Source organism: Lipotes vexillifer, unplaced genomic scaffold (genome assembly GCF_000442215.2).
Source record: "Lipotes vexillifer unplaced genomic scaffold, Lipotes_vexillifer_v1.1 scaffold749, whole genome shotgun sequence".
Taxonomy (NCBI): Eukaryota; Metazoa; Chordata; class Mammalia; order Artiodactyla; family Lipotidae; genus Lipotes; species Lipotes vexillifer.
In genome coordinates, this window is record NW_006782834.1 from 350,022 (window position 1) to 368,717 (window position 18,696).

The window sequence follows — 18,696 nt, forward strand, 5'->3', positions numbered from 1 at the left end:
TTCCCTACAACAGCGTATGTTCTGTGGGAGCACATGCTAACTTAATTATCTAGGCTTCTACTATGTGCCAAGGTAACAGCAGGTGCTCAATAAATGTTATTCTCCTTTCTCTTGGGGTTTATGTATGCAGGTCAAATCTGTGAAAGGTAGAGCCATTGCCTTATTCTCCAAACTCCTCGCTCTTAAGTTTTATATTCTCCCATAGCCTCGTAGTCCTTTCTGAAAACCTGCCCTAATTTTTAATATTGTGTGATGGCTTAGCGTTTAAACACTGGAGTCATAGGGCTTGGCTAAACAGCCTTGTTTTTGTGATTAGTGAGCCATCCCCGGCACCCATAATGTCCTTGGATATTCTTCAAGGTCCCTTTCACTCTTGGATTTATGATTCTAGCTTCTCATATACCACTTTGGCCAGGCTGGAAGTAACAAAGCTTACTGCATGAATTTGAGGTTTGAGCAATCATTCTTTCTCAACTCTAAAATGACCTAGAAAACCAGTGTCTTTTAATAACATGATACAGAGAAAACTTGTTAATTTTTTTCAGTCATTCTAAAAGTAAAAAAAAAAAAAATCTGAAGTGATGTGATTTTTAAATAATGCCAAAGTATCCCACTAATGAATAATCTCTCTATGTTTTCAAATGCCCAACAATATTTAGCAAAACAATCCAGAATTCTTGCTTCTATCTTAGGGCTTCTGGGGTCCATCCTCTGGTGGCAGCCAAGACTGAAACAAAATCATATCCTTCAGTCCCTCAGCACAAATTCTCTCTTTCTGATTCTGGGTGTTACAGTAGTCCTCTATTTAATCTAGTCCTTTGCTTTGGTCCTGAAATTCATTTGCTGCTTCCTGGGATTTATTATTTGTCATTGTTAATCCTGGCAAAACCATTTAGTCTTTTCTGTAAAAAAACAAAGAGATTCTCCTTTGACTATTTTACATTTAACTGTGACATCAATATCATTGCTTTATCTTAAAAATAAAACACATCAACCAGCATGGTTTATATTTGCAGCTCTCTTTATCATCTGAAATTTGTCACCTAGATAAAATAGCCTCCTGAATATTAGGGCATTAATTTTTTGATGAGTCATTTTATATTTATGTTCGTGCTTGTTACATCAGCTCTCGACAGGCAAAAACTGTAGCTCCCCCGACCCCTATCTTACAGTTTTGTCTTGTGGTTCTGGACAGAAATCCATACCATTCTTTAAAAATTTAAAAACTTCAGACTGGCTGCACTGAGAAATTTAAACCTATTCCCCTGCTGTGAATCCACTCTCACAGCTCATGGGGAAATACGTGTGTGGATTCTCACAATCAACTGGTCACCTAACTCACTGTTCCCCTTATGAGAGTCTAAGACTGATTAAGAAAGGTGGTAGAACTCATTAGTTAAGTGGGCGGAAAAAAGTTAACATACTTAGGAGGCCTATAGCTGCCATCAGAAATGCCAGCTTGCAAGATGGGCTCTCAGCTTCTGTCTAGGAACATGGAATTTTGGTAAGTTCTAGACGAAGGATGCCTACACTCTAACTGATAAGAGGGACTCTCTGTGCCTCAATTATTTGTACAATTTGGTATATGCTGAATACTTGCTTTCCTTCTGGGATTCTACAATTTTGGTTTGTACTAGGTAGAGGGTGCCCATGTAACCAGTCCCCCAATAAAAACCTTGAACACTGGAAAAAAAAAAAAAGGTGGTAGATCTTCCTTCCTCTTGGGAAGGAAGTGCTGAGATTGATATTTTTATTTTTTAACATTTTTTATTGAGGGGAAATTGACATATAATAAATTATACATATTTAAAGTGTACAATTTCATTATCTTTGGTACATCCATGAAACCATCACCTCAGTCAAAATAGGAATGTATTCATTACCCCAAAAGTTTTTAACTGACACTCTGTAATCCTTCCATCCTTCCCTTTCTTGTGCCCTACCCTATCCCAAAGAAGCAAATGAATTGTCATCTGTCATTATAGGTTAGTTGGTATTTTCTCAAACTTTTTATAAATAGAATCATACAGTATGTACTATTTTATGCATTTCTTGCACTTAGCATAATTGTTTTTGAGTTATCCATATTGAAGCATGTATTAATAGTCCATTCCTTCTCATTGCCAAGTAGTATTCCATTGGATGGTTATAGCATAGATTGTTTATCCATTTACCTGTTCATGGACATTTAGGTTATTTCCAGTTTGGGGCTATTACAAAATAAGGGTGCTATGATCACTTATGCACAAGTCTTTGTCTGGACATAAGTTTTCATTCTTCCTAGGTAAATCTCTAAGAGTGGGAGGGTGGGAATATATGTAAGGTGTATGCTTAACTTTTTAGGAAACTGCCAAACTATTTTCCAAAGTGGTAGTAATGTTTTACATTCCCGCTAGCAGTGCATGAGAGCTCTGGGCTTGATCTTAGTGGGTCTTTCCCAATTCAATCTAGCAAACATTGAGTACCTACCATGTGCAGAACAGTGTTTCAGATTTGCTTATATAGATTGTTTTATCTCAACAACTCTGGGAGGTCAAGGTTGGCATTATTTTTCTAGATTATGATACTAATAAAATTAGGAAAGAAATGTGACCTATCTGAGGTCACACAGCTAATAAGAGAGCAGTGCTGAGACTGGAACTCAAGGTTGTCCACCTCCAAAGTTTGGGCCTGCTGGAAGTACTTTTTTTTTCTTATGTGATTACATGTTGAAATGAAACACACACATATATACACACACACATATATATATGTATGTATATATATACATACATATATATATATATTGTACTCTGTTAGGAGTACTTTTTGTAAAACTTATCTAGCTTTTCTGGGCTAGACAAGGAGCCTCTTGGATTTCACCCTTATCCTTTAATTTTCTTTTCAATATAAAAGGGATACATGTCCATTAAAGAAAATGTGAAAAACACAGAAAGTAGTAAAGAATCACAGTACCACTCATAGTTCTACCACTGAAATACCATTATAATTTTTTTGAATTGAATCATAGAATAATTTTTTGACTATAACCTTTTTCTTGTCTGAAATATTGATTCTGATGGGGTATTTAATATTATCATTTAAGTGATATCCATAATTAAGTGCAGGAGGGTAACAAGTTGCATTATAAGGTAAGCTTCAAGAGGACAAGATTTTGTTGTTTCTTCACCAATGTGCACCTAGAATAGTGCCCGGCACACAGTAGGTTCTCAAAACATATTTGGTGAATGAATTTAGTTCATCCACTACTGTTAATATATAAGAGGTCCTATTAAGCACAGATTTTCAATCTTTGTACACTTAAAAAAATTTTTTTTAGCTGTTGCTAATTGGGTATTGGAAGACTTTAGTTGTTCACTCACCAGCAAGATGGTGCTTCTAATAACATATTGTCCCTACTGGCTGTCACAGCAGGTAGTTACTGTTTGAAATACTTTGAAGGCTTTTAATCCCATCCAAAGTGTTTTCAGTCACCAACCTGCTGGCTAAACTATGTATCTGGCAGTGTTACGGAGACCCACATTAACCCTGTCAGTTTTTCCAATTCCCCTGGAGGGCTAGCACATTAGAGAAAGTTCAGTCCAGGTCAGGGAAGTGGTTTGAGAAAAAAGCATTTTTGAAGAAACTGCCTTCCTAATGGGATGTTAGGAGATCGCCCTGGCCCTCCTGGCTTTCAGCATAGCTGTGGATGGCTCTACACCTGTTGTCTGCTCCCACCTCAAGCTCAGGCTGTGGGAGATTCTCAGCTTCTCTGCTTCAGATTTTCTTCCAAGCCTCCTGTTGTGGAATGAGTTATGCCCCCCATATTCATACGTTGACATCCTAACCCTCAGTACCTCACAATGTGACCTTATTTGGAAATAGGATCATTGCAGATGAAGGGGAAATTTTGACACAGACATACACATAGAAGGAGAATGCCATGTGAACATGAAGACAGGTATCTACAAGCCCAGGAGAGAGGTCTGGAACAGAGCCTTCCCTCAGGAGGAACCAACCCTGCCAACACCATGATCTCAGACTTCCAGCCCCTAGGTCTGTGACACAACAGATTTCTGCTGTTTAAGCTGCTCAGTCTGCAGTGCTTTATGATGCTGGCCCTAGCAGACTAATACACCTCTGCTCTTGGGAGAACCCAAACTAAGACACTGACTGCAGCTTATTCTGGTTGGTGTCACCATATTGAGAGGCTGAGATAAAGAGGAAGCCAAAGAATACCTTTGCTAAAGCATCACCTCTGGGAAGTCCTTCCTAACTCACCCTCAGCCCTCTCTTAGGTGGGACTCACAGCATCTTGGCTCCTAATATCCTCTCACATGTTGCTGTCACAACTACTGAAACACACTCGCACATATTACATATCTCCCACTTCCAAAATCTAAGCTTTCTCCTGCAGCAGCTACTCAATAAATGTTTCCTGAAGGTAAGAACGAGTGTGTGCTGGAGATTGCTAAATCCAATATTACTGCTCCCCTACTTAAAAATACAACTGCTGACTATTAGTTAAGTGATTAGATGCCCAGTTAGGGTCTAGATTTCCCAGCAACCTCACAGCTTTGTGTAGCTACATCCTTGCCACTGGGATGTGATCAAAAGGGATATGGGAGGGAGGACCTTCAAGATGGCGGAGGAGTAAGACATGGAGATCAACTTCCTCCCCACAAATACATCAAAAATATATCTACATGTGGAACAACTCCTACAGAACACCTACGGAATGTTGGCAGAAGACCTCAGACTTCCCAAAAGGCAAGAAACTCCCCACGTACCTGGGTAGGGCAAAAGAAAAAGGAAAAACAGAGACAAAAGCATAGGGATGGGACCTGCACCTCTGGGAGGGAGCTGTGAAGGAGGAAAGGTTTCCACACACCAGGAAGCCCCTTCACTGGTGGAGATGGGGGTTGGGCAGGAGGGGGAAGCTTCGGAGCCACAGGGGAGAGCGCAGCAACAGGGGGGCAGGGGGCAAAGTGGAGAGATTCCCTCACAGAGGATCGCTGCCTACCAGCACTCACCAGCCTGAGAGGCTTGTCTGCTCACCCGCCAGGCCAGGTAGGGGCTGGGAGCTGAGGTTTGGACTTCGGAGGTCAGATCCCAGGGAGAGGACTGGGGTTGGCTGTGTGAACACAACCTGAAAGGGGCTAGTGCACCACAGCTAGCCGGGAGGGAGTCCGGAAAAAAGTATGGACCTGCCTAGGAGGCAAGAGACCATTGTTTTGGGGTGCGCGAGGAGAAGGGATTCAGAGCACCGCATGAACAAGCTCCAGAGAAGGGCACGAGCCGCAGCTATCAGCACGGACAACAGAGACGGGCACGAAACACTAAGGCTGCTGCTGCCGCCACCAAGAAGCCTGTGTGCGAGCACAGGTCACTATCCACACCTCCTCTCCCAGGAGCCTGTGCAGCCCGCCACTGCCAGGGTCCCATGATCCAGGGGCAACTTCCCCAGGAGAACACACGGCGCACCTCAGGCTGTTGCAATGTCACGCAGGCCTCTGCCGCCACAGGCTCGCCCTGCATTCCATACCCCTTCCTCCCCCCGCCGCCCTCCCCGGCCTGAGTGAGCCAGAGCCCGCGAAGCAGCTGCTCCTTTAACCCCGTCCTGTCTGAGCAAAGAACAGACGCCCTCCGGGGACCTACACGCAGAGGCGGGGCCAAATCCAAAGCTGAGCCCCTAGGAGCTGTGAGAACAAAGAAGAGAAAGGGAAATCTCTCCCAGCAGCCTCAGAAGCTGAAATGAAATTAAAAATTCTCTACAAGAAATCAATAGCAGAATAACTCAGGCAGAAGAACAGATAAGTGGCCTGGAAGATAAAATAATGGAAATAACTACTTCAGAGCAGAATCAAGAAAAAACAATGAAAAGAATTGAGGACAGCCTCAGAGACCTCTGGGACAACATTAAACGCACCAAAATTGGAAATATAGGGGTCCCAGAAGAAGAGAAAAAGAAAGGGACTGAGAAAATATTTGAAGAGATTATAGATGAAAACTTCCCTAATAAGGGAAAGGAAATAGTCAATCAAGTCCAGGAAGCACAGAGAGCCCCATATAGGATAAATCCAAGGAGAAACACACCAAGACACACACACATATATATTTTTTAACATCTTTATTGGAGTATAATTGCTTTAAACTGGTGTGTTAGTTTCTGCTTTATAACAAAGTGAAACAGCTATACATATACATATGTTCCCATATCTCCTCCCTCTTGCATCACAAAGCACCCAGCTGATCTCCCTGTGCTATGTGGCTGCTTGCCACTAGCTATCTATTTTACGTTTGGTAGTGTATATATGTCCATGCCACTCTCTCACTTCATCCCAGCTTACCCTTCCCCCTCCCCATGTCCTCAAGTCCATTCTCTAGTAGGTCTGTGTCTTTATTCCAGTCCTGCTCCTAGGTTGTTCAGAACCATTTTTTTTCTTTTTTTTAGATTCCATATATATGTGTTAACATACGGTATTTGTTTTTCTCTTTCTGACTTACTTCACTCCGTATGACAGACTCTAGGTCCATCCACCTCACTACAAATAACTCAATTTCGTTTCTGTTTATGGCTGGGTAATATTCAATTGTATATATGTGCTACATCTTCTTTATCCATTCGTCTGTCAATGGACACTTAGGTTGCTTCCATGTCCTGACTACTGTAAATAGAGCTGCAATGAACATTGTGGTACATGACTCTTTCTGAATGATGGTTTTCTCAGGGTATATGCCCAGTAGTGGGATTGCTGGGTCATATGGTAGTTCTATTTTTAGTTTTTTAAGGAACCTCCATTCTGTTCTCCATAGTGGCTGTATCAACTTACATTCCTACCAACAGTGTAAGAGGGTTCCTTTTCTCCACACCCTCTCCAGCATTTATTATTTGTAGATTTTTTGATGATGGCCATTCTGACTGGTGTGAGGTGATACCTCATTGTAGTTTTGCTTTGCATTTCTCTAATAATTAGTGATGTTGAGCATTCTTTCATGTGTTTGTTGGTAAACTGTAAATCTTCTTTGGAGAAATCCAAGACACATATTAATCAAACTATCAAAAATTAAATACAAAGAAAAAATATTACAAACATCAAGGGAAAAGCAACAAATAACATATAAGGGAATCCCCATCAGGTTAACAGCTGATCTTTCAGGAGAAATGCTGCAACCCAGAATGGTGTTGCAGGACATAATTAAACTGATAAAAGGGAAAGACCTACAACCAAAATTACTCTTCCGAGCAAGGATCTCATTCAGATTTGACGGAGAAATTAAAACCTTTACAGACAAGCAAAAGCTAAGAGAGTTCAGCACCACCAAACCACCTTTACAACAAGTGCTAAAGGAACTTCTCTAGGCAGGAAACACAAGAGAAGGAAGGACCTACAATAACAAACCCAAACAATTAAGAAACTGGTAATAGGGACGTACATATTGGTTAATTACCTTAAATGTAAATGGATTAAATGCTCCAACCAAAAGACATAGACTGGCTGAATGGATAAATAAACAAGACCTGTATATACGCTGTCTACAAGAGACCCACTTCAGACCTAGGGACACATACAGACTGAAAGTGAGGGGATGGAAAAAGATATTCCATGCAAATGGAAATCAAAAGAAAGCTGGAGTAGCAATGCTCATATCAGACAAAATAGACTTTAAAATAAGGATTATTACAAGCCACAAAGAAGGACACTACATAATGATCAAGTGATCAATCCAAGAAGAAGATAAACAATTGTAAATATTTATGCACTCAACATAGGAGCACCTCAATACTTACGGCAAATGCTAACAGCCATAGAAGGGGAAATTGACAGTAACACAGTAATAGTGGGGGACTTTAACACCCCACTTCACCAATGGACAGATCATCCAAAATGAAAATAAATAAGGAAACACAAGCTTCAAATGACACATTAGACAAGATGGACTTAATTGATATTTATAGGACATTCCATCCAAAAACAACAGAATACACTTTCTTCTCAAGTGCTCATGGAACATTCTCCAGGACAGATCATATCTTGGGTCACAAATCAAGCCTTGGTAAATTTAAGAAAATTGAAATCATATCAAGTATCTTTTCCAACCACAATGCTATAAGACTCGATATCAATTACAGGAAAGAAACTGTAAAAGATACAAACACATGGAAGCTAAACAATACACTACTAAATAACCAAGAGATCATAGAGGAAATCAAAAATTACCTAGAAAAAAATGACAATGAAAACACGATGACCCAAAACCTATGGGATGCAGCAAAAGCAGTTCTAAGAGGGAAGTTTGTAGCAATACCATCCTACCTCAAGAAACAAGAAAAATCTCAAATAAACAACCTAACCTTACACCTAAAGCAACTAGAGAAGAAGAACAAAAGCCCCCCAAAATTAGCAGAAGGAAAGAAATCATAAAGATCAGATAAGAAATAAATGAAAAAGAAATGAAGGAAATGATAGCAAAGATCAATAAAACTAAAAGCTGGTCCTTTGAGAAGAGAAACAAAATTGATAAACCATTAGCCAGACTCATCAAGGAAAAAGGGAGAGGACTCAAATCAACAGAATTAGAAATGAAAAAGGCGAAGTAACAACTGACACTGCAGAAATACAAGGGATCATGAGAGATTACTACAAGCAACTATATGCCAATAAAATGGACAACCTGGAAGAAATGGATAAATTCTTAGAAAAGCACAATCTTCTGAGACTGAACCAGGAAGAAATATAAATAGAAAATATAAACAGACCAATCACAAGCACTGAAATTGAGACTGTGATTAAAAATCTTCCAACAAACAAAAGCCCAGGACCAGATGGCTTCACAGGCGAATTCTATCAAACATTTAGAGGAGAGCTAACACCTGTCCTTCTCAAACTCTTCCAAAATATAGCAGAGGGAGGAACACTCCCAAACTCATTCTACGAGGCCACCATCACCCTGATACCAAAACCAGACAAGATGTCACAAAGAAAGAAAGCTATGGCCAATATCACTGATGAATATAGATGCAAAAATCCTCAGCAAAATACTAGCAAACAGAATACAACAGCACATTAAAAGGATCATACACCATGATCAAGTGGGGTTTATCCCAGGAATGCAAGGATTCTTCAGTATACGCAAATCAATCAATGTGATAAACCATATTAACAAGGTGAAGGAGAAAAACCATATGATTATCTCAATAGATGCAGAAAAATCTTTCGAGAAAATTCAACACCCATTTATGATAGAAACCCTCCAGAAAGTAGGCATAGAGGGTATTTACCTCAACATAATAAAGGCCATATATGACAAACGCACAACCAACATCATTCTCAATGGTGAAAAACTGAAATCATTTCCACTAAGATCAGGAACAAGACAAGGTTGCCCACTCTCACCACTATTATTCAACATAGTTTTGGAAGTCTTAGCCACAGCAGTCAGAGAAGAAAAAGAAATAAAAGGAATCCAAATCGGAAAGGAAGAAATAAAACTGTCACTGTTTGCAGATGACATGATACTATACATAGAGAATCCTAAAGATGCTACCAGAAAACTACTAGAGCTAATCAATGAATTTGGTAAAGCAGCAGGATACAAAATTAATGCACAGAAATCTCTTGCATTCCTGTACACTAATGATGAGAAATGTGAAAGAGAAATTAAGGAAACACTCCCATTTACCATTGTAACAAAAAGAATAAAATACCTAGGAATAAACCTACTTAAGGAGACAAAAGACCTGTATGCAGAAAACTATAGGACACTGATGAAAGAAATTAAAGACAATACAAACAGATGGAGAGATATACCATGTTCTTGGATTGGAAGAATCAACATAGTGAAAATGACTCTACTACCCAAAGCAATGTACAGATTCAATGAAATCCCTGTCAAACTACCAATGGCATTTTTCACAGAACTAGGACAAAAAAATTCACAATTTGTATGGAAACACAAAAGACCCCAAATAGTCAAAGCAATCTTTAGAAAGAAAAACAGACCTGGAGGAATCAGGCTCCTGGACTTCAGACTATACTACAAAGCTACAGTAATCAAGACAGTATGGTATGGCACAAAAACAGAATATAGATCAATGGAACAGGATAGAAATCCCAGAGATAAACCCCCACGCATATGGTCACCTTATCTTTGATAAAGGAGGCAAGAATATACAAAAGAGAAAAGACAGCCTCTGCAATAAGTGGTGCTGGAAAAACTGGACAACTACATGGAAAAGAATGAAATTAGAACACTCCTTAACACTGTATACAAAAGGATTATAGACCTAAATATAAGGCCAGACACTATAAAACTCTTAGAAGAAAACATAGGCAGAACACTATATGAAATAAATCACAGCCAGACCCGTTTTGAGCCACCTCCTAGAGAAATGGAAATAAAGACAAAAAATAATAAATTGGACCTAATGAAACTTAAAAGCTTTGGCACAGCAAAGGAAACCATAAACAAGACGAAAAGACAACCCTCAGAATGGGAGAAAATATTTGCAGATGAAGCAACTGACAAAGGATTAATCTTCAAAATATACAAGCATCTCATGTAGCTCAATATCCCAAAAATAAGCAACCTAATCCAAAAATGGGCAGAAGACCTAAATAGACATTTCTGCAAAGAAGCTATACAGATTGCCAACAAACACATGAAAGGATGCTCAACATCACTAATCATTAGAGAAATGCAAATCAAAACTACAGTGAGGTTTCACCTCACACCGGTCAGAATGGTCATCATCAAAAAGACTACAAACAATAAATGCTGGAGAGGGTGTGGAGAAAAGGGAACCCTCTTGCACTGTTGGTGGGAAGGTAAATTGATACCACCACTATGGAGAACAGTATGGAGGTTCCTTAAAAAACTAAAAATAGAACTACCATATGACCCAGCAATCCCAGTATTAGGCATATACCCTGAGAAAACCACAATTCAAAAAGAGTCATGCACCACAATGTTCACTGCAGCACTATTTACAATAGCCAGGAAGCAACCTAAGTGTCCATCAACAGATGAATAGATAAAGAAGATGTGGCACATATATACAATGGAATATTACCCAGCCATAAAACAAAACGAAATTGAGTTATTTGTAGTGAGGTGGATGGACCTAGAGTCTGTCATACAGAGTGAAGTAAGTCAGAAAGAGAAAAGGAAATAATGTATGCTAGTACATATACATAGGATCTAAAAAAAAAAAAAAAAAAAAAAGGTTCTGAAGAACCTAGGGGTAGGAGAGCAGTAAAGACACAGACGTAGAGAATAGACTTGAGGACACAGGGAGGAGGAAGGGTAAGCGGGACAAAGTAAGAGAGTGGCACTGACATATATACACTACCAAATGTAAAATAGATAGCTAGTGGGAAGCAGTTGCATCGCAAGGGGAGATCAGCTCGGTGCTTTGTGAGCACCTAGAGGGGTGTGCTAGCGAGGATGGGGGGGATACGCAAGAGGGAGGGGATATGGGGATATATGTATATGTATAGCTGACTCACTTTGTTACGCAGCAGAAACTAACACACCATTGTAAAGCAATTATACTCCAATAAAGATGTTAAAAAAATGATGACTTAAAAAGAAAAAAAAAAGGATATGGGTTCTTCCTGTAATACTCCTGGAAAAGAAATGGATGTGGGTGCCCCTGGTCTTTCCTCCCTGGCTGCTGGTTGGGGGATGATGACAGTACATTCTGGGCCACCTGCCTCTGGATTTTGCTGTGAGCAAAAATAAAGTTCTTGTGGAAGGTACTGTATTTTGCAGTCTCTTTGTTCCAGAAGCAGTCTCTTAGATTCTATCCTGATAATATAACTCCTTACTCTAACTTCCCAAGAATAAGAGGGTCCTTAGGGTCACTGACCATGAGGGTGTGGGCCCTCAACCTTGCAAAGAGCCCACACAGGGACTAGAGCCTCATGTGGCTCTCCTCTGTGGGGGGTGGTTCGTGTCTGTCTTCCGCACGGTTCCCATGGACACATGGCTCCCTGTGACGCCTTGAGGGGAGAAAAGAGGACCTTCACACCTTTTCTATCTAAAGAGAACAATCACAATCAGCTGACTAAGAGAGATGGCATAAGGCTAAGTGCACTTCGTAGTTAACCATCAAGAGGCTGTCTGCAAGCACTGGTGGCAAATGATAATTCCCAGAGGCATCCAGTCCCCAAATATCTCAGTGCTTGCACTAGAGACACTGGTCTAGAAGCCGTTCTGCTCTTCTTGGAAACAGGTTCCAGCCCAGCCTCAGCTCCTAGTAGACCCATCCTCACCCATGGAGACAAACGGGGTGAGGTGCTTTTCTCCAAGCTGTAGCCAGCTGCCTTCAGAAAGGGTGACCCATGATCAGCGTGGACTTCCTCTGAAAGGAGAGCTTTGACATTTAAAAAGAATTGAATTCATGAATGCAGTTCCACTTAGGAGAGACAGGGAAGGAGAGAATGCTGACTAAATGCTATAGAAAGGACTGCGGGGCTGATAGTGTGGGAGGGGCAGGGAAGCCCTGCTCCATTAGAGATGGAGAGGGGCCCCCAAGAGTCAAGATCTTCCTATCTGGTCTACTTAGAATCTCTAGAAACAGGAGGATTGAGAAGAAATGGTGGGGGTGGGAGAGAACGTGGATTAGGTAGTCAAGCCTGGTGGGAAAGGGCACGTGAAGGAAGCGCCCCTCCCTCTGTTTCGGGAGGCTGCTTTCCCAAGAGGAGGGAGAAGTGTGATCCCCTATGGGGATCCCCTGAGCAGTGCTGGCCTGGTCTTGGTGTCCAGGATTTAAGCCCAGTGAAGGCTGAGACTGTAAAAACAGAAAAAGTGAATTTGCGGCAGCCTCACACAGGACTCAACACAGGCGGGGGGTCAGAGAAGAGCCAGGGCTGGGACTTACCAGCAGCTGGCAGTGCCTTGCGTGAAGCTCTGAGCCTTTTGGAGCTCTGTGCAGTGTAAATGCAGTTGCCCAACACAACAGCCAAGAGTCTGCCCTTTCATCTTTGGAGAGATGTAATCAGCAACCTGACAGAATTCTGACAGAAGCAATTAGCTCATGAATGATTTATCTGGTATCTCATGCAGCCAAGGTCTTGGGAGTGCTGATCTGCATACTGCCCCCGGGAACTCTGGGACAAAAGGGGAGGGCACTGGCTTTAATTTGCATTAGGGATTTTGGCCAATCTGTCCATCCTTCCCCATGCCCTCCCACCATACACATAACTCCCTCCTCCACCATCACGCTGGACCCAGACTCGTTCACCCCCACTGGCTCCCCCTCCAGTGTGGTCCTCCGTGCATCTCCACTCTCTCCCCAACTCACTCCACCCCAGCCATACTGGTCTCCTTGTTGCATCTGGAATGTGACAGGCCTGGCTGATCCCATCTCAGGATGTTGACACTCTCCAGTCCCCTGTCTGGAATGCTCTTTCCTTTACATGTCGGCATGGCTGGCTCCCTCACTTTGTTCAGATCTCTGCTCATATGTCATCTTATTGTTAGGGAGGGCTTCCCTCGCCTCCTTGCTCCCTGCACCCCAAGAACGCCCTCATTTCACCCCCTAACTCATCACCATTGACATATGATATATTTGCTTGCTTGTTTGCTTACTATCTGGTTCCCAGCCTCAGGGCAAGTACTTTCTCTGTTTTGCTATTTCTGTGGTTGAATGAATGAAGAATCTGTAACCTGAAATCCAAAGAAAACAATGATCTAAATTTCCTGCAAGCTGACACTTCTTCTATGATGGACCAAATAAAGACAATTCTGCCTTTAGGTTGTTTATTCAGCAAATATCTCTCATCCCTCACATCCATTCAAGCTGCCAAGTTCTATAGGTTCCTCTCCTGAAATTAACCGCTTCCTTCCTTCCTTCCACCATCTACTGTTTACTGGATACTTACGAGGTACCAGGAATAATCTCTTATATTATTCTCATCTTACTATTCCCACTGCTGCCCCTCCACGTGAAGCCTCACTAGCTTGCATCTGGCCAAATGAGAAACTTCCTACCCAATGACACTGCCTCCTTTTTCTTTCAGTTCATCCTGTTGGACACTAGATGAATTTCACTTCCCCTCCCAGTTCATAATTCTGCAGTGGCTCCCTATTGCCTATTGAATTAAATAGGTATTACTGATCGCCACTCTGAAGACCCTCCATAAAAATCTCAATCTACCCATGAGCCCAATCAACTACTATTTTCAGAATATATGCTTCAGCAAAACTGGCCCTCTCATAATTTTTGGAATGTGCCCACATGCTGTTCGTATCTCTGGAAATAACACAATTTCTGTCAGCCCAAATTCTATCTTTCAAGTGCACTGTTAAATGCCACCTCTTTGCACCTTCACACCCGATGCAGCCTCTTTCACTTTTGAACTCCTATGATAGCAGGTTTATACAATTCTTAAAATACCTGCTATCTTCTTCCCTTATGTATGATTATATTCAGAGGTTCCTTATCTTATCCAATAGAGGACTCTAAAGGTTGTGGTTATATCTTTTTTTTTTTTCCTCTGTAGCAGCTAAACCAAGGTCTTTTTTTTTTTTTTTTTTTTGGCGGTACGCGGGCCTCTCACTGTTGTGGCCTCTCTCGTTGCGGAGCACAGGCTCCAGACGCGCAGGCTCAGCGGCCACGGCTCACGGGCCCAGCCGCTCCGCAGCATGTGGGATCTTCCCGGACGGGGCACGAACCCGCGTCCCCTGCATCGGCAGGTGGACTGTCAACCACTGCACCATCAGGGAAGCCCTAAACCAAGGTCTTACTCAACATGCATGCTCACTTGCTATGTGCTGAATTCTAGTTATGGAGCTAAGACTGTTTATATCAAATTGTAATTTTTAATTCAACTTCCAGTAAGCAATTATTGAGCACACTTTGTTCTAAGTATAATGCAAGGCAGTATATAATGGTCAGAACTAGTGATGCCAAAAATAAATACTAACAAAGGCAGATTCAAGGTGAATGTGTACACATAGTGTGGCTGCCCCCAGCACTTCCTAAATCCCAGCCTTTGGTTTGATGAAGTCAGAGATGATGGGCTTACCTGGTGATGCTGTGTGTTCCAGGTGGCCCAGCTGGGGCTCTCTGGTGATTCTGTAGATCAGTTCTGCAGGCTCCGTCTCCTGGTCAGTGGCAGAGAGCTGCAGAGTGGTGATTTTCTTCATCGAGTTTTCATCCAAGACCAGCCCTTTATTGGTGGTGATGACTGGTGGGGATTTGTCTTCTGAAAATATCAGAAAAAGTGATTTGAAATGGGGTCATTTTTAGCCTCCTTTCTTCAATTCTGGGCCTAGTGTCCAGGGGTAAGATAAGAATAGTCTCCAGGCCTGTCCCTCAGAGAGCGTATCAAGGAGCCACGGCTTCGCACAACAGACAGGATATGATTCCAGATTTCCACATGAGCGCCTAAAGGAAAGGCTCAAGCCTCAAGGTGAGCACAGTGTGCACCATATGACCTCAGAACTGCTGGAGGACTTTTAGAAACCCAGTGCCCCCTTACCCAAAACACTGATGGAAAATGACTGGCCGATCAATTTGTTGCCTTCTCCATCAACCACATCAAATTTAAAAGCAAAGCTCCCGCCAGATTCTCCTTTTCCATGACTGTATTCTACGTGGCCTGTAACAAGGACAAGGAAATTAAAATTTGCTATTAGTGTTTTCTGCCCTTATTTCGGAACTGTCAGGTGAGAATTCAGTTGGTATTCACACCAGTGAATCAATTAATCCCTTCTCACTTAGACATTGCTTTTGACATTTTAATCTAATATTTTCATTTCCTCCCTTTCATCTCCCACTAGCAACTTCCTCATCATCAATGGCTCCATCATGATAAAACCATCCTAAGTAGCAAGTAGCATTGCTTACAGTTGAGGCTTGGCGTCTGTGGAAGGCTCTAAAGAAGTCTCATGAATAACTAGATCAGCAAAACTGCCCATGTGGAAAATGTGCACTGACCGGACCCACGTCATTGGTGTGACCCTGTTAAATATCCATGTCACAGGGCAAGAGGACAGAGAGCTGCAGCCCACATTCTCCCAGAAGTTGTCACTCCCATTTCCCAGTACAGCCTTAATTCATTTTAGGAAAGACACCAGATATAACCAACCAACAAAGAAATAGATGAACAAAATAAATAGACTCTACCTAGAAGTCAAATGGATCCAAAGGGAAAAATGCAATATATTACATTTTTGTTAACCCACAGCATCACTTATAAGTACCTAGCAATGAAAAGATAGCCAAACATTTAGGAAGAGGTGCCTGCTCTCATATTCTAAAAAGGGACACTGAGGCATGGAAAAATTAAGGACTTATTCCACTCCCTTCACTAAACATGTCTAATGAGATTTTGGCTGCTATCAATTTTGGACTTTAGTGCAGATGGGACCTTCTGCTCCTAGGGGGACACATTTCCACCTCTAAATGGAACTGCACATCATTACATGACGTTGGATTACTTTCCTCCCAAATATGTAACCTTCTTTCCTTTTTTACCCCTGAAAGCACTGTACAGTAACTATGTAGCATTTAACATTTATGCTTCTACATTACATCAGCATTTCCTGGAGGAGGGATGAGCTATGTAATCTCCCTCAAGCAGCTCCAATTTATGCCTTTCCATTTTGCTTAGTTCATTAACTTGTGCTCTTTGGGGAGCTGGAAAGAGATATAAATTGTTCACCTCAGGCAGGCATAATTTTCACCTTAATCCATCCCAATTCACTTCTTTTTCCTCTCTCTCTCACACACATTTTTAGCATCATAGCAAGTGAAAATGATTTTTTCGTCTATAATAGCCCCCAATTTCATCAATGCTATGTCAAAGCATGAACACATTTTAGCCAAGAAGGAGAGTTCTTTGCAAAACCAAAAAAATTGAGGAGACAAGAAAGAATAAATGAAGCTATAACTCAGCTCTTAATTCAAAACAAAAGTGCTCAGTTTGCTGCCATAGGCTACCAGGCACTTATCTCTCATTTGACTACTGGGGATGGAGTTTCTGGAAGTCTGGGTTGGCAGAAGAGAAGCAGCTGACCTTGGCTGATGTCAGCCTGGGTGAAACTTTGGACGGGGCCTTTAACGGAGATTTGCTCCAGGCTGTCATGCTTTACCAACTGCAGGCGCCCTGCACCAGGATCTTCCTTCAAGATGTACATCACCTGATGGTCACCTGAGTCAGTATCTGTCACTTTCAAGTGCTGTTCTGTGATGGGTGCTACGGACCCTGGAAGAGAATGGGATAGATTAGGTCATTCCCCATCATTGCTTTTGAATAGGATGTCAAATGATTTTAGGAGACTGGAGACTAAATGAACACACACTCCCTGGTCTAAGCAAGTATCAGCTGCCTGCCCTTCTGTTTCCAGCTGAATAAAGTTTAATTTCCATAAGTGAATAGTCCCAACTTCCCAATTTGCTAATCACCCCTTGAGTTTAGATCTGAGCCCCTTTTCTCTTCTGATCCACTTTCACTCTCTACCTGTGCTTGCCCTACGCCAGTGACCTTTCAATTAGTATCTAGATCTATGTAATAACTCCTAGTTCTGTGATATAAAGGATTCCCAGACCTATGATGAAACCTGCTTGGACCTAATTTATTTACTTAAGGATCACCAAATCATAAAAAAAACAGCTTTACATAAACTCACAAACATATCTGTTGCCCTCTCAGACTGAATAGTCAGAATCATTGTTCCTCAAGACAATATATGGTGAGGGTTACAGAGCAGGGAGACCTGAGCGCTGGGCCCTGGAAGGCTTGCACAGGTGTTGGGGGTGGAGACAAGGCACTGTCTCCTGGAAAACACGTTTTCTCAGGGTCTTCCCCCTCGCTTTCCTCTCCAGCCATTTTCTCACATTAAAAATAGTAAATTCTGATAAAGTAGGTCCTAGTCACTCATGTGTAATACATCCTAGTGTTTGGAGTGGCAACCCACCATGGGCCCTGAGTGTCCCTGCATGTTCTTGCTGGGTAATGCCAAGAATGCAGGGCCTGACCACTCATTACTCAGGCCATTCTCAGCGAGTAACCCTGAGGGATGAGGTGACATCTTCCTCTGGGACAAAGATCAGGCTTGCTTATCGCTACTATAACATGGGGAGCTCCCCAAGCTCAGTGTTCGTCTTCTGTAATGCATTACACTGCACACGGAGGTATTCATCTGGGTCCTCCGCATCACCCCCACGGGACTTGGAGGGCATTGCGAATAGATGCAAAATTGCTCTTGGCAATGCTGCCTGCTGTGCTGTCACAAAGTACTTTGTCTCTGACCAAGGACTCTCGTGTCTTCTACCAGCATCCATGAAACAGTAAGAGGATAACTTATTAGCTTGTAAATAGGGCAAAGTTAAGTCCCAAAGCTAATACTTGAGACCTTTGGGAATCTCCAAATTTTCAAATACCATTATACCATATATTTTTCACTACAAAATACATATGAAACTAAGAATAAACAAGCAAACGGAACTCCAGTGGGACACAGATGCTCTGTGGAAAAAAGCCCACTCTCTAAGTAACTCTCTACTGCAAACTGACTCCAAGACTGACATGTGTCACAGGTCCTTCAGTGTTGCTTATCCATAAGTAAAATTGTGAACATTAGACCCTAGAACACCGTATCTAATGGTTCTCAATTATTTACATAATCTCTCTTGGTGCATGATGACTTCCCAATTGCCCCTCCATGCCTTTTTTTTTTTTTTTTTTTTTTTTTTAAAAAAAA

At 41.7% G+C, this 18,696-nt stretch overlaps 1 protein-coding gene across 1 annotated transcript in view; it reads right to left on the minus strand.

The window, feature by feature from the left end:
- The window catches only part of FRAS1 (Fraser extracellular matrix complex subunit 1), a 452,432-nt gene that overhangs the window by 67,346 nt on the left and 366,390 nt on the right, over window positions 1–18,696 (minus strand). Inside the window, exons 45-47 of the mRNA XM_007455407.1 lie at window positions 17,010–17,198; window positions 15,471–15,590; window positions 15,015–15,194 (exon numbers count right to left, since the gene is read on the minus strand). Coding sequence (XP_007455469.1) covers window positions 15,015–15,194; window positions 15,471–15,590; window positions 17,010–17,198 — 489 coding nt within the window. The remainder of the gene's footprint in view (window positions 1–15,014; window positions 15,195–15,470; window positions 15,591–17,009; window positions 17,199–18,696) is intronic.